At 42.9% G+C, this 22,001-nt stretch overlaps 1 protein-coding gene across 4 annotated transcripts in view; it reads right to left on the minus strand.

The window, feature by feature from the left end:
* Positions 1 to 10,767: 10,767 nt before the first annotated feature.
* Positions 10,768 to 22,001, minus strand: part of LOC109870835 (activin receptor type-1) — a 34,404-nt gene continuing 23,170 nt past the window's right edge. For all 4 annotated transcript variants that reach the window (XM_020461488.2, XM_020461489.2, XM_031806165.1 and 1 more), the window contains 7 exons: positions 20,528 to 20,733; positions 18,729 to 18,828; positions 16,323 to 16,469; positions 15,801 to 16,076; positions 14,834 to 15,031; positions 13,706 to 13,836; positions 10,768 to 13,216 (listed from right to left, as the gene is read on the minus strand). In XM_020461488.2, the coding sequence (XP_020317077.2) occupies positions 13,082 to 13,216; positions 13,706 to 13,836; positions 14,834 to 15,031; positions 15,801 to 16,076; positions 16,323 to 16,469; positions 18,729 to 18,828; positions 20,528 to 20,733 (1,193 nt within the window). In that variant the 3' untranslated portion in view covers positions 10,768 to 13,081. The remainder of the gene's footprint in view (positions 13,217 to 13,705; positions 13,837 to 14,833; positions 15,032 to 15,800; positions 16,077 to 16,322; positions 16,470 to 18,728; positions 18,829 to 20,527; positions 20,734 to 22,001) is intronic.

The raw sequence follows: 22,001 nt of genomic DNA on the forward strand, positions 1-22,001 counted from the left end.
GCGATTGAGATAGTGCTGAACGAACGCCCCTTAACTGTCGAATGTCTGAGAAGTTGTCCTCTATAGCCTATGTCAATGGCAACCATTTAATCATGGAGCACACTTGTTTGTCAGAAATAAATATTTGCGCCTACATTTAACAAGTTTACCATTTATAAAATTGTCCTGTGCGTGGGTTAAGATTTTCCCAACAAAATCATAGCAGTACAATTAAAACATGTTTGTGAGGACTGATGAACCCACCTCTGCAACTGGCACCACAATCAGCTGCATTCTCCTTTACCTATTTAGGCATTTCAGAAGACAATATTGCCTTGCTGCAGTAAAGCAATATTGTCATCAGTCAAAACATCTAAGATAAAAGACGATATAAAAAAATACATCCAAGTCTAAGATGAGCAATATTTTGTTCTCCCATTTCACGATCTATAAACTAGTTTATAAATCCTTTCAACGTTTATTCGTCACGTCAGTGGCGGTTCTAGCGTGTATGGCTAGATGCTGTACAGATGCCGAAGCGGTATGATCCCACCTCCTCTGACAAGGACTGGGCCTCAATCTTTATCACAGGGTCTTTGGTTTGATCCTTCACCTCAAATCAGTGCCTCTCTCACCGCTGCTGCCTGATACCTCAGTGGCTCGACACCCTTAACGTTACTCTCCCACCTTGTCTCAGTCCACATCTTCAAAGTGATGTCCACATGTTTTTTCAGGATGGCCCATCGCTGTGTGGAGGCTGAGAACAAGGCGTACAGTTTGTATAAGATGCCAAAGTGGCGTCGACAAAACTTTTAGCAGCATCAGCCACAACCAGGTCAAATGTGTGAGCCACACATGGCACAAATAGAGCTCTTGGATTAATTTCCAGGAGTCTGGCTTGGACACCTTTGTTTTTTCCTCTCATGTTGGCCCCATCATCATAAGACTGTCCTCTGCAGTCCTCAAGCGGAATGTTTAGCTCCTCTAATCTTTTGAGAATCAGGGATGCCAAATGTTGGCCCCGTGGACTCCCCTGCTTCCAATAACCCCATAAAAATGCTCCTTTATGTGCGGCTGCTCCTTCAGTGAGACCATTCTAATCACAACTGACAACTATTCTGTGTGGCTGACATCTGGGGTGCAATCTAGAATGAGAGAGAAAAATTGTCAGCTTGATATCACTCACCATAATTGAAATGACCTTGCTGCTCAACAACTCAATGAGTTCCTTCTGTATTTGGTGGCCAAGGTTTCTGGCATTCTGTATTTGGTGGCCAAGGTAGCTGGTGGTGTGACTCGAGGTCCCTTTTTGGAAACGGTTAAGGTGCTCTTTCATGACTGGATCAAATTGTGCCATCAGTTCAACCTTTGAGGAAATTTCCATTTGATGGAGAGTACAGTGTTTGTGTGTCCCCTTAGTGCCAGATTTCTAATTGCCGGAGACTGCACAATAGCAGTCAGACGTGTCAACACCTCTCTCTTATCCTCCATAAGTGCTTTCCCCTTTTTTGATCCTCATTGCCAGTTCTTTCCATGTTTTCATGCAGTTTTGGTGTTCTGGACTGTTGTCGTGTGAAGTCAAAGAACTTGCATGCTTCCAGTCTGTCAGTCCTGAGTTTCTTCTTAGAAACGAGTGTGCAGCAGAAGCAGAAGAGGCTGTTGTTTCTTTCAGAATACACCAACCAACTTATAGGGATTTTTTCACCACTCACCAAGGTCTTCCTGAAATACTGGTGCTGGCAACTTCTTCCAACACTCTCATTCCTTGGGAAAACAAAGTTAGGTGGTACCTCTCTTGGTCCTCTGCAAACTAGTTGTGTCCGAATCAGTCAGAACCGAAGGCCAGTCAGCAGGGTCTGTAGACAGTGGTTCATCCTCAGCAGCAGGGTCTGTAGACAGTGGTTCATCCTCAGCAGCAGGGTCTGTAGACAGTGGTTCATCCTCAGCAGCAGGATTTGGTGGGGATGCTGCTACAGTACAGGCATTTCTAATGGAGAGCACATGGGCATTAGTTTACACACGTTATTCACAGCATTTATAGTGGTAGAACATCCCACATACATACCCAGTAATAATAAAATCACTGTTACCTACAATATGGAAACCTCAAACTTTGCAAAAGGGAAATTATTTATTTTGTTTACGTTATGCAGGGAAGCACACACACATACGTGCACCCACACACACACACACATACGTGCACCCACACACACATACGTGCACCCACACACACACGTGCACACACACACACACATACGTGCACCCACCCACACACCCACACACACGTGCACCCACCCACACACACACGTGCACCCACCCACACACACACACACACACGTGCACCCACCCACACACACACACACACGTGCACCCACCCACACACACACACACGTGCACCCACACACACGTGCACCCACACATGTGCACACACACACACACACACGTGCACCCACACACGTGCACCCACACACACACACACACACACACACACACACACACACGTGCACCCACACACACACACACACACGTGCACCCACACACACACACACACGTGCACCCACACGTGCACCCACACACACGTGCACCCACACGTGCACCCACACACCCACACGTGCACCCACACGTGCACCCACACGTGCACCCACACACCCACACGTGCACCCACACGTGCACCCACACACGCATGCACCCACACATGCACCCACACACACACACACACACGTGCACCCACACACACGTGCACCCGCACACACACACACACGTGCACCCGCACACACACACACACGTGCACCCGCACACACACACACACGTGCACCCACACACACACACGTGCACCCACACACACACACGTGCACCCACACACACATACGTGCACCCACACACACATACTTGCACCCACACACACATACGTGCACCCACACACACATACGTGCACCCACACACACATACGTGCACCCACACACACATACGTGCACCCACACACACATACGTGCACCCACACACACATACGTGCACCCACACACACATACGTGCACCCACACACACATACGTGCACCCACACACACATACGTGCACCCACACACACCTGAAGAATCCTGCTGGGGAGAAGTGGAAGCGATCAATACAAAAATCACAGAAAACCTTTGTCACCTCAATGAAAGTTACCCAAATCAATAATGTGCTAGTTAGGTTGTAATCGTTTTGCTGCAGGCTACACACAATTGAATATAATTTCACACAGTTTCATCATGACAATGTTATGTAAGCTAGTTGGACAGAAAACAGAATACTTTAGCCCCATGTATAATAGCATAGCAAGCAACATAGTGTAACAAACAAGTGTTATACTAGCCTCTCAATACTCATAAAAGAGATGACATAGCTACATACCTTTATCTTTTGCATGTTTCTCTTCTTCTTTCCTCTTTTTCCTAAACTGGGCACCTGATGGCTTAGACCTTTTCTCATCCATGTGTGTCGATTTGGCACTCAAGCATCAATACATTACCCATCCCCCAACACTGTCAACCAAGAGTCAAGTCTAAACCAATTCACCTTGGTGGTGTGCAGACTGGTTATATATTATTCTTAATGATTTCGCAGAAAAAAAAAGAAATAAAAATGCAACAATATGTATGTGAAACTATATATTCACAGTTCTATGAATTAATTGTGGTTTATTTAGTAGCATTTCATAGTGTGACTGATTTTACTAATCACATTAATACTGTACAAAGTTAGATGTGCGCTATTTGATAGATTCCACCGCTCCACCTTCCTCGGGCATCCAGTGGGGAGACCGGAGGTCAACTTACACCACTTAGTCAATACATGTATTGACCTTTGGCAGCGATTACAGCTGTGAGTCTTTCTGGGTAAGTCTCTAAGAGCATTGCACATCTGGATTCTACAATATTTGCACAATGTTTTTAACATTTTTATGCTCTGTCAAGTTAGTTGTTGATCATGGCTAGATATCCATTTTCAAGTCTTGCCATAGATTTTTAAGCCGATTTAAGTAACTAGGCCACTCAGGAACATTCAATGTCATCTAGGTAAGCAACTCCAGTGTAGATTTGGCCTTGTGTTTTAGGTTATTGTCCTACTGAAAGGTGGATTTGTCTCCCAGTGTCTGGTGGAAAGCATACCGAACCAGGTTTTCCTCTAGGATTTTGCCTGTGCTTAGCTCCATTCCGTTTATTTTCTATCTTGAAAAACTCCCCAGTCCTTGCAGATGACAAGCATACCCATAACATGATGCAGTGGAAGTGGTACTCAGTGATGTGTTGTGTTAGATTTGCCCCAAACATAACACTTTGTATTTTAGAACATAAAGTTAATCTTTGCCACAGTTTTTGCAGTTTTACTTTAGTGCCTTATTCCAAACAGGATGCATATTTTGGAATTTTTGTATTCTGTACAGGCATCCTTCTTTTTACTCTGTCATTTAAGTTAGCATTGTGGAGTAACTACAATGTTGTTGATCCATCCTAATTTTTCTCCTATCACAGCCATTAGACTAACTGTTTCCAAGACAGTATTGGCCTCTCCGGCAACTGAGTTAGGATGGACACCTGTATCTTTGTAGTGACTGTGTGTATTGATAACACATTGAATAATACATCAAATAAATAATCATTTTAGCAACAGTGTAGGTTTTGTGTCTAAGTGGGCACAAACCTGTGGATGTGCATAGAGTCAGTGAGGATAGTCTGTGGGAGAGGGAGAGCAGTAGCTGTTACCCACTGGGCACACCCCCTCATTTCAATGTGGAAATGTGTGTAATATTTGTTTGAGACGATCAATGAGATTTCAACCTTTATTCACCCACTCATAAAGACAGCCAGAAGTTTGTGTTTTCACTATGCTTTCAACCATCTAAAAGCACAGCAAATTCCAATGGAAAAACATCTAAAAATGTGTAATCACCACGCTTTCAACCATTGATATAACAAAATGAAAATTGGGAATACAATGTCAGATATTTTCTATTTATACAACAATTGAACGTGTTAAAGCACAACCAAATGACTTGGATTGCAGTTGAGATGACATTAAAAGTACACGGTGCAAGTGATCAATGCTGTACAAGATTCTGTGCAGATTATTTAGGCAATTGTGAAGATCTCCTTAGACCTGCGACCTTTGCATGCTCTTGAACATGCACGCTTTCTATGATTACGTAAGACATTTATTGTTACAGTAACCTCAACATGTGGCAATGGATTTGTAACTCATTTTAAGGTTGAATAAATACAGTTACATTAGCTTGTAACATAGGCTATTTACTGCAATTTTGAATTGTGTTTGGTTGACAAAGAAACCAAATATCAACATTTCTAAGGATCTCTCATGCTTGGATAGTTTCATTTGAACCACTGGCTTAATCGTATTCTTTAACTTGTATTTTTGGTTTAGATGGAGACATGAATGCAACATATTTGTTAACTTGTCAAGTTAATAGGTTATTTACTGTATTACAAAAGTGATATTGAATTGTGTTCGGTGAAACCAAATATTAACATGAAGGAGATGTAGCTTTTATGCCACTGACTAAGTCCGGCTTTAATTCCAGTTGGTCTACAAATGAATCATTGATATGTTGGATTCACATCTCCATCTCAACCAATAATCAAAGTTAGAGTAGGACTAAATCAAACTTTGCTGAAAGAGCATTTAAGGTTAGATTAGATTTACATAGTTCTAGTCTTTAACTTCGATAGATTTTTGGTTGAGATGGAGACATGAATCCAACATATCATTTATTAATTTGTAGACAAGCTGGAATTAAAGCCAGACTAAGTCAGTGGCACAGATGGAACTATCCAAGCAGAAGATACATCTTCTTCAAATGTTGATATTTACAGTAGCTGCATTGACAACCAAACAATTCAAATTCCAGTTTGTTTACTAAATTAATAATTGATACAGTTGAAGTCGGAAGTTTACATACACTTGGATTCATTAAAACTCGTTTTTCAACCACTCCACAAATTTCTTGTTAACAAACTATAGTTTTGGAAAGTCGGTTAGGACATCTACTTTGTGCATGACACAAGTAATTTTTCCAACAATTGTTTACAGATTATTTCACTTAATCACAATTCCAGTGGGTCAGAAGTTTACATACACTAAGTTGACTGTGCCTTTAAACAGCTTGGAAGATTCCAGAAAATGATGTCATGGCTCTAGAAGCTTCGGATAGGCTAATTGACATCATTTGAGTCAATTGGAGGCGTACTTGTGGATGTATTTCAAACTCATTGCCTCTCTCAGTGCCTACCTTCAAACTCAGTGCCTCTTTGTTTGACATCATGGGAAAACCAAAAGAAATCAGCCAAGATATCAGAAAAAAAAAATTGTAGACCTCCACAAGTTTGGTTTATCCTTGGGAGCAATTTCCAAACACCATGGGACCACACAGCCATCATACCGTTCAGGAAGGAGACGCGTTCTGTCTCCTAGAGATGAACGTACTTTGGTGTGAAAAGAACAAATCAATCCCAGAACAGCAGCAAAAGACCTTGTGAAGATGCTGTAGGAAATGGGTACAAAAGTATCTATATCCCCCAAAAAATCCAGACTACGGTTTGCAACTGCACATGGGGACAAAGATCGTACTTTTTGGAGAAATGTCCTCTGGTCTGATTAAACAAAAATATAACTGTTTGGCCATAATGACCATTGTTATGTTTGGAGGAAAAAGGGGGAGGCTTGCAAGCCGAAGAACACCATCCCAACCGTGAAGCAAGGGGGTGGCAGCATCATGTTGTGAGGGTGCTTTGCTGCAGGAGGGACTAGTGCACTTAACAAAATAGATGGCATCATGAGGGTGGAATATTATGTGGATATATTGAAGCAACATCTCAAGACATCAGTCAGGAAGTTAAAGCTTGGTTGCAAATGGGTCTTCCAAATGGACAATGACCCCAAGCATACTTCCAAAGTTGTGGCAAAATGGCTTAAGGACAACAAAGTCAAGGTATTGGAGTGGCCATCACAAAGCCCCGACCTCAAACCTATAGAAAATGTGTGGGCAAAACTGAAAAAGCATGTGCGAGCAAGGAGGCCTACAAACCTGACTCAGTTACACCAGGAATTGTGAAAAACATTTAAATGTATTTGGCTAAGGTGTATGTAAACTTCCAACTATGTTAGATTCACATCTCCATCTCAACCAAATAAATAAATAATAATCAAACTTTAAAATGCACTTTAAATAAAAAGTCCTATTCTTTAAATTCAATTATTGGTTGAGATGGAGACGTGAATCCAACATATTAATTTTAATTCAACCAAAGCTTGAAACCTTAGGCCTATACATGTATGTATCGTCTATTTTTTGTTGAACCCTGGGTTGAATTGAAACAATAGCTGGTGATAACTTTGCAAATGCTCTACTTTGGAGGCCTAAATAGACTCACTGATGATAGTAAAAAGTATGGTTACATTTTGATAGCAACAGTAAATATATTTAGTTATTTAAAAAATCTCTCGAGAATCATTCTCATGATAGCACATTGGTAGTAGTGTGTGACAAATATCAAAGATAAGCAGGGCTGGATGGGAGACCAAATGAATAACTATAGATAGATCAACTGTCCAGTAGGAGGTGCAGCCCAGACTATTGTTTTTTTTCTGATAGTGGATATAACGTTGAAGATTGACAGTTTCAAAAAAAGGTACAAATTCAACATATTTGTCTATGTCGAAAATTGGTTACAATGGGGACCTAATCCTGTGGTTGAAATGTTCGTTGATTCAACCAGTTTGTGCCCAGTGGGTAGCCATTTAACAGACTTATGGCCAGGGGATAGAAGCTATTTAGGAGTCTGTTAGTCTGAGCCTTGATGCACGGGTACCGCCTGCTGGACGGGATAATGGAGAACAATCCATATCTCAGGTGGTTGGAGTCTTTGGGAACTTTTCGGGCCTTTTTCATACACCGCCTGGCATGTACATCCTGGATGGCTGGAAGCTTGCCCCCAGTGGTGCGATCTGACATCTGGTCAGGATGCTCTCAAATGGTGCAGTTGTGAAAGCTCCCGAGGATCCATGCCAAATTGTTTCAGCCTCCTGAGGGATAAGTGGTGTTGCCGTGCTTTTTTCAAGACTGTTCTGGTGTGAGAGGACCATGTTAAAGTACTCAGTGATGTGGACACTGAGGAACTTGAAGCTCTTGACCCTCTCCACTACATCCCCATCAATGTGGATGGGGGCGCAAACCCCCGTTTCCAGGAGTCCACGATCAACTCTTTGGTCTTACTGACGTTGAGCGAGAGGTTGCGGTCTGACTAGCTGACCATCTCATTGCCATTGGTGAACAGGTCTAACACTGTCACGTTGTTGGCAAACTTGATGGAGTTGTGCGTGGCCACACAGTCGTGGGTAAACAGGGAGTACAGGAGTGGTGTAAGCACATAGCCCTGAAGGGCCCCCGTGTTGAGGGTCAGCCTGGCAGAGGTTGTTGTTGCCTACTCTCACCACCTAGGGTCAGCTCATCAGGAAGTCCAGGATCCAGTTGCAGAGGGAGGTGTACAGCCCTAGGGTCCAGAGCTTCGTGACTAGCTTCGGGGGCACTATGGTGATAAACCAAATTTTCGGGTGCCTGGGATGGAGGTGATGTGTGCCATGGCCAGCCAGTCAGAGCACTTCATGATTAAAGATCTTAGTGCTACAGGACGGTAGTCATCGTGGCAGGTAGCAAGAGTTCTTGGTAAAAGGAATGGTGGTCAGCTTGAGTCATGTGGGGATTAGACTGGGGAAAGGAGAGGTTGAAATGACAGTGAAGGTACCTTCCAGCCCTGGAATATCATTTAGAAACTGCTTATAAACCCTATATCATGTTTATAAAGGGTAGCTTGATGCAAAGTGCTGTATATACCAACTAATTGTCTATCTAAAACTAATGGACAGACAAACCTGATACATTTGTAATTCACCAGGTATACCAACAACACAACACAATTGTTTTAATGAATTGATAAAAACCCATGGAGAATGCAATCTGCAAATAGGGGCTATACCTGTAAAATACTGTTTCTACTGTTACAAATGTGTAGGGCTTCACCTAAGCTGAAACTTGCAGCTATCAGTGTACAAAGCCATTACACCCAAGGTGTCTGACTGAGCCACTGAATGAAATCACAAGTGATTTATTTCAGCCTCTGCCTTTACACTCGTCGTGCCAAACCACATGGTACAATAGCCAGGCCTAATGGCTAAAGAGTTTGGCATGTTAGCCAGATAACACTAGCACCCTAGATGCACTAGACTAGCACCCTCGTTCTCTGTTCTACAGTACCTCAGGCACCGGCATACCTCCTGGTCAGATCACATGGTTAGGAAAAACTCTAAGCTACTCGGCAGCACCATGCCCGTTATGACACTAATGTATCGAATTTCGAAAAACGAGCCCCCTGCTTCTGATGTAGTCTGGGACTGTCCATATTAGGTCCCTAATGTAGATCGAAGGGCTGTAACTTCCAAAATGCAGAGGTCATCCAACTGGGCAACAGAATAAGGTTAAGGGTATTCCATACACAGACCCAGGGCAACAACTACTCGAGTACTGTTGTTGACGGAATTCTTTCAGGACAGTGGAATTTGACAAAAAAAAAAAAAAAGTGCTTCTTTATTGACCAATACATCCTTATAGCCTTCATAGGTTTAAACAAATAAATAAACATCAACTTCCACTGTCCTCAAAGAATAGATTAATTTCTCTTTACTTCAGTTTGCTTGTCACCTTGGTTGAAAAGCAAGGTTGAGGCAGTGTTCCCTTCCCTTTCTATTGACTGTAAATGAAAAGTGAATCTGACTGATGGTCTCCCATACAGCTACCTGCATGAAAATCACTACACACCTTCAAATCAGAGGTGACCACATTGTCAGTGCATTTCCATAGTAACCTACAGGAAACTGCTCAAATAAAAACCAACATAAAGAGTCTTAATCAGGCGTTGGGCCACCACGAGCCAGAACAGCTTCAATGCACCTTGGCTTAGATTCTACAAGTGTCTGGAACTCTATTGGAGGGATGCAACGCCATTCTTCCAAGAGAAATCCTATCATTTGGGTTTGTTGATGGTGGTGGAAAACGGCGTCTTTGGTGACCGAGACAGCCATGGCGGCCATGCTTTACATAATTTCCATGCTCATCAAACACTTCAGTGACCACTCGTGCCCTGTGGATGGGGGAAATGTCATCCTAGGCATAGCCATGGTAGCCAAAATATTATCCTCCCCAGAATGTATATCCTTGACCCTAAACATGATGGAATCAATGATGGGTGAATTGCTTAATTAACTCAGGAACCACATGTGTTGAAGCAACTGCTTTCATTAATACTTTCCCTCATTTACTCAAGTTTTCCTATTATTTTGGGCAGTTACCTGTATTTCAAACACATGAACAAACCCACTCTGAATGTAGAGGTTATTTTCGCTTTCTTCAAGGTCAAGGCTACCGACCGCTCAAGGGGGGGGGGGAGAGAGAGAGAGAGAGAGAGAGAGAGAGAGAGAGAGAGAGAGAGAGAGACAGCAATTGAGTGTGAGAAAGAAAGAGGCAGGTAGGGTGTGTGTGTGTGTGTGTGTGTGTGTGTGTGTGTGTGTGTGTGTGTGTGTGTGTTTTCCGTGGTGTCCGTTTGAAGCTGAAAAAGAAACGGTCTCTCAAAGAAAACGGTTTGCCAGCTTAGTGACGGAGTTGGACGAATGCACTCTGGGAATGAACGTGCAGAATGAATTCAAGGCCATCTGTTGAAGGATCATCATCACCACAGGCAACACTTTGCTTCAATGTTTTAATTTAAAAGCTACCAAAACCTAAAAGCTGAGGGGAAACAAGTACACAAATAATAGGCATTACTGTCGTCTTGCAGTACTGCGGTGGGTATTACAGTTTAAAAATCATTCTGCCATTAGCTATAATTTGTAGGCCTACTGAGATGCAACGTTGTTGGGAAGCACAGTGAGTAATCAACCGGCCTGACACACAAAGCAGAAAAATGAGACCTTGCTAAAAAAAAACTACATCTGGTCATTGTGGATCCGATGTCCACAGTAACAGACAGGAGATGGCTGAAATGACCAGTTAATATGGACCATGAATGACTCCCGAAACGGCACACTGTTCCCTATATAGTGCACTACCTCTGACCAGATCCCTATTGGCCTTGGTCAAATGTACTGAAAAAGGTGCCATTCTCAGGATGTTTGTAAAATATGCAAAAAAAAAAAATGGGGGGGGGGGGGGGGGGGGGCACAGTAAGTCCTGGCAGACAACTGACATAGCCATTGCTTTGCCCTTCACCGGTCCCATGTTGATTACTGAGTATGAACCACCGCAGTTGGCACCATTTACCATTCTAGACCTGCCTTTTGTTTCCCTTCTGGCAAGTGCTCCACAATTCAAGCAGTTCAATTTATAGTCATTAGGGCCTAGCGAACCCTCTGACATTTTCCCAAATGAAAATGAATTGGTATTTTACAGTCGAGATTGAGAGGTGTTCAGTATGGAAATGGATTAACATGCCCTACATACTTTGCTGCATTTCATTATTTGTTTAGTAGTTCAATGGCTGGACACAAGAAAATGTCCTTTGTGCACTGAACAGCTCACGTCTCTGCGGCAGGTCAGTAAGACTGCAATATGCAAAGGAACTGTCTAGTCCGGGGGGGACAAAGGAAAATATTCAGAGCTGTTGAAATGAAAATATGCTCTTAGTGGTTCGCATAACAACCACTACTCGTACTCACCACCAGCATATTGCTTATCCTGACAGAGTTGCAAACCTGTTAACGTTCCCAAACTTCCCAGGTTTTCCAGTAATCCTAGTTGGGAGTATTCCAGGCGTACTGTTTATTCCCTCCTACATTTTGGGATTTGGAAAGGTTACCAGATTTTTGCAACCCTATCATGACTTGTAAAAATGCTCAGGTTTTAGTAGATGGTGGACAAACTTTGTGGCAATCATTCCAATGATATGTTTTAATTATGAGAGTAAAATGGTTCATTTGATGTTGTGACTATGACATATGAGACAGATAGCATCTATATGTTTTTTTCTATTTAATGAATAGAAGTCACTCCTTGATATAAAATATTAAAGAAATTAAAAAGCCTGAAGTTCCACCTCAATTACTCCTCAATTACTCCTCAATCCACCTCAATTACAATGCACGCCTTAAGACAATATTAGTGGCCCCTGTATGAATAGAGTTCAGTGTCATCTAGTAAATATTTTATTTGCTCTTTTAGCATTTTGTCTCAAGAAAGCTGATGAAACAACCAAAGAAAAGAACAGGTACATAATGTCAAATGTGTGGTGATATACAAAGTTTCTACGACAGGATACGTTAAGACAACACCTCCGAAGGACGAATAAAAGAGAGGGCCTACAACTGTCCGCAGCACAATCCTACAACACGGTGCGTTAAGCTAAATAAGGTACAGCTTGGACGAAATACCAAGAGAATTGGTCTATAACAATTTCGTAAAAACAGCGGTGCAATAGATGCAGTCCAAGTAAAACTTAAAAACGTTTCCCTAATTCCGACTACTGTTACGATATGGAGTTCGTGTGGCCTATATTAAAAAAAAAATACAAATGTTTTTGGCAAGTTGTGTTTCTTTCCCCCAAATACATCCGCAACAGTGCATGTCAGGAATGCAAACATTGCTAGTGCAATAACAGCGATAAAGCACGGCCAATATTGCTGAATGAAATACGTTCATATGTTTCACAAACTTAAGTCGCGTCAAAAAGAAAAATATGAGTAGCTCTAAAGCGACAAAACGGTACTCAAATGCCCAGGTAACAGTCTTCTTTGAAGAACGTTAGTTCAATATTCCTATGTCTTTAAAGTGATAGTCACCTACATTTCCAAGACTATTGGCAGTGTTTTAAACGCCCTGTAAGCCATCTTTGGATGCCAAAATGTGTCCCACCAAGAGTGTTTCAAATAAATACAATGTGCCACTTCACGAGCACTGAGCCCAACCAGTCCCTTTTCTCCTGTGTGTTGTCCAGGAAACCAAACTGCCTGACATCTTTGAAAGGTCAATAGGTCTTCGCTCCCTCTGCATCAACGAGGAACAAGCTCAACACTCCGCTTTCATTTTGTCCAGAGAGTTGTCGATTTTTGTCAGAGTCTTTTTGATGCGTAGCGCCGTTAATCTGGCAGAGGGATTCTGATACCAGCACTCCTTCATAAGTTTCGCGATGGACGTTAAAGTCTGGAAAAGAAGAAGAAAAACTGAGCAAATCTGTTAAGAGTCCCACTCTACTTGTTTTTGAGTCTTTTCCCCATTTAAAAATGTCCTGAATATGTAAGTATAGTCATTTGCACAACAAAACAATACATTGGGCAAAATACTATTTTTAAGCCTCAACTGCGAAAGTCTATAGTTCTGCAAAGGGTAAAGCAATTATTCTTAAATGCTAGAATTCTAAGCACAAAAGATTTTAACTGCCCATCAGACCATATTATGTATTCAATGGTCCTGAGAAATGAGGTGGGTGGCTGACAGGCTGTTTTCAAAGACTCAAGTGAACTGAACGTCTGATGAAGCAGGACAACCTAGCAGGCAGTGCTGAATTCTGCACGGCTTCTAAATTGACACATTTGGAGCAGCTCCTATTCTCCATGACAACATATTAGCTAGTTCCCTCTCCACCAGTAAACATTTAACTCAGATCGCCTCGTCTGGTCTCGGTGTACTCACTGGGTCTGAGAACCATCTGTTGGGGATGTTGGGTCTCTGCTGGTCCACACACACAACCTTCTTCATGTCTTCAAAGCTGGGGTCACTGGGCACCACATCATGGAAGGGAGGTTTGTAGTCCTCTACAATGCCTACACAGAGTATGGGGGTAAATACACAACACAAATGTCCATAAGATGACACAATCATCAGCATGACAATTTAAAGTAAGTAAAGTGACATAAAAAGTGTCAAACAATATGTGAGATATCACAGGAAATTGCTAATTTCCTCACAAAAGGGGATTTGTTTTGATAGTTGCTCTCACCTGCTACTGTGTACCAGGTGGAAAGTCATGTGGAAAGTAAGATTGCGGTGTCCTGCATTAACCAATACCCTGTGTGTGGCTGTCAGCCAGGTTCAACTATAAATAACCACGAAGTCATTTAAAATGGGAGTGGAGAAAGCAGGATCCATTTCAGATAAGACGCCAGCTGCCTTTAGCACCAGACTAGACCACAAACGCATGGAGAGATTTGTGTCCGTCACTCCTCTAAAGTCACATTGTCTCATTGATGAAATGAGTGACTGACTAAGTCTCAGCCCAAGTATGGATTTGAATTATTGGCTCGTTCTGCCAACGGTTGATGTAACTTGGTGCTTAACAAAGTGATATATGGCAGTTATGCCATCAGATTGCTGAAGACTTTCTGTGAAAATAACACTTCCTCTAAAGTGGTGAAATCAATCTTTAAAAAGCCAGCTGGACACTAAATTATGTTGGACATATTTTTATAGGATTTTACTACACCCTGACAGGGATGTCTGCAGACAGACAGGTAACATACAGTACATATACCTAAAGCAAATGTATGATGCAACTACTATAGGAAAGATGTTTACCATGCTTTGTCATATTGTTCTAAATGCATGACATTCTAGGAGGTGTCTTTTTTTTATCCTATATTTTTTTTAATGGATACCTTGTATAGTTTCTGCACTGTTCGAGAGGAAAGCTTAAAATTAATGATCGAATTGCACCGTGTACACAACGCCGTATTCTGTGCATATGACAAATCGACGTGGATTGGACGGAGTGGGGAGTGAGAGAGGGAACAGAAGAAACCATGGACCATGGATCGTACAGACCGTTGCTGACCGTCCTCCTGGCGATCTCCCACAGGACCAGGCCAAAGGCCCAGATGTCCACTCTCTTGAAGGACTCAAAGCAGTCCGTCTGGATGGAGTCGTCCAGGACCTCTGGGGCCATGTAGCGCTTCGTGCCCACTTTAGGGTTGTTGCCCACGTCTAACTCGTTTGTGTCTTGGAAATGCATCACAGCGAGACCTGGGACAGAAAAACAGGCTTCCGTTAGGATATCCTATCTATATCAAAAATGTTCAAAATAATTCAAATACAAAAAAACAGAACAAAAACATAGCAAAATCATTTAAAAAAGAGGATAAAAAAAAAGTGTTCTAAATAAATAGCCCAAATGAATTTATCCAAAGATGAGAACACTGCCCTCTGGTGGATTTGAAAATAGCAACGGTAAAACAAGCTGATAGTTTAGGACTGTTGTCAAAAACAACCCTATTTTTCCATCAAATAACAAAAAAAGCATCTTGATCGTGAGCAAAAACATCATAACATTCCATAAACAACCAAACAGCAGTGACGGCCATGGCCGCAGTAGTAGTCTCAATTAGTAGCAGTATATTGCGTGTGCCACCTGAAATAGCTCACACTTATCTTTAGCCAGAGAACATTGGAAGTATGCAACATGGTGCACAAGAGTACCCCTTAATGGATTTTTGGTTAAGATTTAAAAGAGCCACCGGCTCTGCTGTTCTTCATCTAACGATCAACAAACATGGAGGGAAATGGGTTGGAGTGTTCAGTGGCATAGCCCACTGTAAAATCTTTCCAACAACAAACAGAGCCGGACATCCTCTCCACCCACAGACGATATGGACAACATGCCCTGTTATTTATTTGTATTTTTATCACAATACATAATATGGACACGATAACAGAAAACGGTCATGTAAACAACACATGTTGAATGAAAGCTCATAATACTTATGCTTCCTGTCCCGGAACACTGTGTTCTTACCCAGGTCGGCGATGCAGCACTGGCCGTTCTTGTTGACAAGTATGTTTTTGCTCTTGAGGTCCCGGTGGGCGATGGCCGGCTTTCCCTGGGTGCCGAAGATCTCCACGTGGAGGTGTGCCAGGCCGCTGGCGATGGACAAGGCCATGCGCAGACAGCTGGCTGTGTCCAGGGTGCTCAGCTGCAGGTAGTCGTACAGGGAGCCCATCTCGTGGAAGTGTGTGATCAGCCACAGCTGGGTGCTCGAGTTTCGGGAAGTCATGTCCGAAGCGATGAAGCCTGCAGTCAAAGAGACAGACACAGAGCTGTTCGAACTCAAGGAAAGGTCTTAAAAATCAATATGACACAGACATTTTGTCACTAAGACGCACCACTAAAACACTGCCGGACAGAAAGAATTCGCTCCTAAGTCATATGTTCCCTTAGTCTCCCAATGACATCAATGCATGACTAAGTGAAAAGTGGAAGTTTGGATTTGTCCCATGGAGAACAGCTCATGTCCAGAACATGGCTGGAGGTACATACCCAGGATGTTCTGGTGCCTCAGCAGCACTGTGTTGTAGATCTCAGTCTCTCTGAACCAGGACTTCTCATCTCTGGAGGAGAAGATCTTCACAGCCACACTCTCCCCCTGCCACTGGCCCCGCCACACCTCACCATAGCGCCCCTTACCTATAATAGGGCGAAGGAAAAAAGGAAAAAAAAGATGAGCAAAGCAGACATTGTCTACGTCTGAAATGTCACCATATTCTTCATATTTGTGCACTACTTTTGACCAGAGTCGTATGGGCCCTGGTTAAAAGTAGTGTACTATATAGGGAATAGGGTGCCATTTCATACAGACATTTTTTGTGAATTACTGAAAATGCGATTCATCAAATACAGTGGGAAAATAGAGCCTCTGACAGGAATAAACCCGATGTTCAACTCCAATGCAAATGTCAGATCATTATAATTTTTTTATTTCACCTTTATTTAACCAGGTAGGCTAGTTGAGAACAAGTTCTCATTTACAACTGCGACCTGGCCAAGATAAAGCATAGCAGTGTGAACAGACAACAACAGAGTTACACATGGGATAAACAATAAACAAGTCAATAACACAGTCGAAAAAAAAGAGTCTATATACATTGTGTGCAAAAGGCCTGAGGAGGTAGGCGAATAATTACAATTTAGCAGATTAACACTGGAGTGATAAATGATCAGATGGTCATGTACAGGTAGAGATACAGGTGTGCAAGAGCAGAAAAGTAAATAAATAAAAACAGTATGGGGATGAGGTAGGTAAATTGGGTGGGCTATTTACCGATGGACTATGTACAGCTGCAGCGATTGGTTAGCTGCTCAGATAGCAGATGTTTAAAGTCAGTCTATCGTGTAAAAATGATGAATTCTTTGTAAAAAAAAAAAAGTATTTAAGAGAGTTTCACTGATTTAAATGTATTTTATAAAGGCAGTGTTACACAAAATTCTAGACCAATAGTTAATGGAACACACAGTACAATTTCATTTTGGTCATGCTACTCAACCTTGACCTTCTGCATAAACTAAATGTACCGTAACTGCCCAAATAAAGGAAACACTTCAGTAAATTAGAGATATACCTGGATTGAGCAACCTGGATTGAGGTTTAAAGTGTGTGTGTCTAAGACACCATATCTCAACCCAATTGAACGCTGATGGGAGATTCTGGAGCGGCGCCTGAGAAAGCGTTTTCCACCACAATCAACAAAACACAAAATTATGGAATTTCTAGTGGAAGAATGACGTCGCATCCCTCCAATAGAGTTCCAGACACCTGTAGAATCTATGCGAAGGTACATTGAAGCTGTTCTGGTGGCTTGTGGTGGACCAACACCCTATTTGGGGCAGAAGGTAGCCTAGAGGGCCAGTAACCGAAAGGTTGCTAGATCGAATCCCCGAGCTGACAAGGTCTGCCCCTGAACAAGGCAGTTAACCCACTGTTCCTAGGCCGGTTAAATAGGGTTAAAGGTTAAATAAATAAAAACAATTAAGACCATATGTAGTTGTTTCCTTTATTTTGGTAGTTACCTGTATAGCCCCATTTGACATTAAATGAAACGTGTTTTTTGTGTGTGCTAAAAAAATTTACCCCCCTTTTCTCCCCAATTTCGTGATATCCAATTGTTAGTAGTAGTAACTTGTCTCATCGCTACAACTCCCGTACGGGCGCGGGAGAGACGAATGTTGAAAGTCATGCGTCCTCCGATACACGACCCAACCAAGCCGCACTGCTTCTTAACACAGAGCGCATCCAACCCGGAAGCCAGCCGCATCAATGTGTCGGAGGAAACACCGTGCACCTGGCAACCTTGGTTAGCGTGCACTATGCCCTAGCCCGCCACAGGAGTCACTGGTGCGCGATGAGACAAGGATATCCCTACCAGTCAAACCCTCCCTAACCCGGATGACGCTAGACCAATTGTGCGTCGCCCCACGGACTTCCTGGTCGCAGCCGGTTGCGACAGAGCCTGGGCGCGAACCCAGAGTCTCTGGTGGCACAACCACACCGCCACCCGGGAGAGCCCCTTAAATGAAACATGTTTGTTAAAAATATTTTTGTTGGCAGTTTATACTCGACTAGACCCACAAATCAAATGTGTGCAATGTTGGTTTAGGGAGTTGAGTGTTACATTGGCCATCTGGCCATGTTTCAGACTGAACTCTAGGAAAACTAAGAGAAATATTAAGAGACACTACTGAAAAAAACTAACTCTTCTAAGAAATCTCTCAGGGTCAGAGAACAGCAGTGGCTCTGTTTTGCAACACAAATATCTGTTCCAACAGTGCTACACTTTAAGAGGTCTTACATTTTTTGGGGGAAAAAACATTTACTCCAAAACCTGCACTGAGGCTAAACGTACACCTTAGCCACTGAACAAAGAGATCAGGCTCTGATTGGATACTGACCCACACACTCGTTGAGTGTGATTTGTCGGGCGACAGTTCTCTGAACGAGGAAGGGGAGTCCGGAGCCGCTTCCCGACGTACACGAGTGGTCTAGCAAATCCTACGAGAGAGAAGAGGGACAGACAAAATAAATGAACTGCAACCAGAGGAATATGAACAGCCTGTACTCTCTAGATGAAGGTGGCCCAGCCCTCAACACAGCAGAGCATCTGGGATTTAGTTAATACGGCTGGCCTCCCTCCTTATGATGTGGCCCACGTTGGGGAGGCTGAGTGAAATGGTTGATGATTAGTGCTCAGACTCCAAATGCTGGCTATCTAGCTGTCAGTCTGTGCGCATGACCAGACTGACTCACAGATAGACATTCTGAAGAGTTAGTCAGTCAGTCAGTCAGTCAGTCAGTCTGGCCACCCTGGAGCAGCAGAGGGCCCTCTGGGTAAACAACAGCAGTCCCTGGTGATTAGTGAACTGAGGGGGCTGAGAGATTTGATCTAATCCCAGCCCCAGACTCCAAACAGACGCAATGCTGCTAAGCCTTTTATTTTTTAACTCCTCTCCATGCATCTGCAGGGCATCATGGCTGACACAAGGGGGTAGTGTTCCACAACTCCATCAAACACGCCTGAGAAAAACAGAGGACTAAAATGGAAAAACTAAAAAGATAGATGCCACATGCATAAAACACACGCTGTGTACAATTTGGGAAAGGAGAAAAAATACTAAATAGAAGCCGTAAAACCAATGACAACACATTTTGTCGTAGTTAAAGTCCCTGTTTAGTGTGAGGGCAGATCTGGGCTGTTCTGTTGAAGGGGGGAATTCAGCCACAGCATTACCACAATTTCCACATTTTTAGGCATCCAGGGCTACTGGGGGAGGTGTTTTAGGGAAATGTGTTTTTCTTTTTGACTGTCACCATGGTTTATAATAACTTTTATCCGGGTTGCTGCCAAGCACTTTTTAATTATACTGAAACAAAAAAAACATTACGCAGCAGCATATTTGGGGTTTACACTGCCACGTGCTCTGATGGGCTTTGAAAAATATCTAGAAATAGATCCAACATCAGCAATTCCTCTAGCGCACCTCAGCCCATCAGTGTTATCAGTGAGACTGGTCTCCCCAATGGAAACATTCGGCCTGTTTAGGGTTTTCCTTAAAGGTTTTAATTTAAAAAAATAGATGGGATTGGTCTGGGACTTCAGGTGGGTAGATTGCTGAAGTTAATCAAACAAATGCTGATTAGAGATGCTAAGCTCAAAGCATTATTTCACTAGAGTAGCAAACAAAACGGGCCATTTTGTTGAAATCATGTGTATCTGTGAAACACATGTGCTCAATATGCTCTGGTAAAACAATGCGCATATTCTCCATCACAGTGGTGGAACAAATTCGTTCATTCCCAATTCCCAGGACAGGAATGTAATCCTGACAGGGTTGATGTAGGTCTACTACATGAACACACAGTGCATGACTACCTAGCACACATTCAGACACAAAATGGTCTTCAGGCTCAACATAATGACATAGTTTGAGAGTGTATAAATGGTGTTCAGTACTGGACTGCGTGGATTGGAAACATACTATCCACAGCTCCCCGACGAGCCCAGGGCTGGCATGCTCTTAGTGTAGGGTTGCAATGTCCCAAAATTCCCTGGTTTTCCAGAAATCCTGGTTAGAAGAAGCCCGGAAACAGGAGGGAATAAGCAGGTAATCCAACCAGGATTTCCGGGAAATCTGGTAATTTTGGGAAAGTGACCAGAATTTTGCAACCCTAAGTATGACCATGTCTTCCTCACCGCCAGTGTGCTCTCCCCCACGTTGGAGGCGATGAGGCCGTCTATGGTGCCGTACTCAGCTTCCCGGGCCGTCAGCCTCTCCATCTGGTTCTGGTGGATGCGTCTGAACACCAGGATGGCGATGCCAGAGAGGACGACGAGCACGATGACCGGAGCCACGATGACGATGGCCAGTGTCGTCAAGCTGTAGTTGGGCAGGTTGCTTGCTACGAGGATGAGAAAGAGGTTTAGGTTTATTTGAACATCCTGGTACATATTGTATGTAGAAACATAAATAAAATGCGATGTCATACAATATATAAAAACGCAAAAGATATGATCTGCCTAAATATATGGGAAACAGACAAGGAAGAGGGTGTTTTTTGTTGTTGTCCCTGCACTATTGTCCAAGTCAGGGACAATTACGCAATAAGGCACGAGGGGGTTTGGTATATGGCCAAGGGTTGTTCTTGAGCACAACAACAACGCAGAGTGCCTGAATACAAGCCCTCAGCCGTGGTATATTTGCCATATACCACAAACCCCCGAGGTGCCTTATTGCTATAATAAACTGGTTACCAATATAATTAGAGCAGTAAAAACACATGTTTTGTCATACCCGTGTTATACGGTGTGATATACCACAGCTGTCAGCCAATCAGCATTCAGGGCTCAAACCACCTAGTTTATTATAAAGTATATATCACATCATGCCAGAACCAGATGAAGACAAAAGAAAATCTCCAGCAACATAATCGCCTTTAAACACGAACTACATTCAATCCAGTACCGTGTTTGGACAACGAATTTGAAATCTGCAGTACAACCAAGTTCCTCCTCCGTTCAGCTTAGCCAGGTACCCAGCTGCCCCGGGGGATCAAAACACAGCGTTTACTAAAGCCCTAAGCTTTGGGAGGCATCATTCAAGGAGAGGCGATGATAATTAGGCATGTTAAAGAACACGTTCTCTCCCTCCTCCCCCTGCCTGCTCTGCCTGGACCAAACAGACTGAGGAACCTGGCTCCAGGGTTGAGGGGGAGGCCAAGGTAAGAGCACACTGCAGCATATATCCACGGGTGGGATAGGCCACAGATCAACAGGCTGCACCATCACCATGCCTGGAGATCTGACTACCACACACTCCAGGGAGAAAAAAAAACTGCCTAGCCCTCAGCACAGACAATGCTCCCTCTTTTCTCCCATGCATACTGAACTCTTTCTCCTTCTCATAGCACTCTTGGGGAGTGGAATTCAATGAAGCTCAACAAGCTCAGAATAGACAGTATAGAAAACAACAGAATTTAGACCGAAATGATGGCACAGAGTGTCAATGTCTCGATGTTTTCTACTGTTCTTGTTAACGCAGAAACATCGTTTTTGGTAGATGCTAAGATCTTCTTGTGTGTTGTGTGTTTAACAAAAACAGGGACTAACCTCAAAGAAAAAGATGTTTAGGAAATAATTCATTTTTATACATACCTAGCATTTTTTTTAT

The sequence above is a fragment of the Oncorhynchus kisutch genome, linkage group LG26, assembly GCF_002021735.2.
Source record: "Oncorhynchus kisutch isolate 150728-3 linkage group LG26, Okis_V2, whole genome shotgun sequence".
NCBI lineage: Eukaryota > Metazoa > Chordata > Actinopteri > Salmoniformes > Salmonidae > Oncorhynchus > Oncorhynchus kisutch.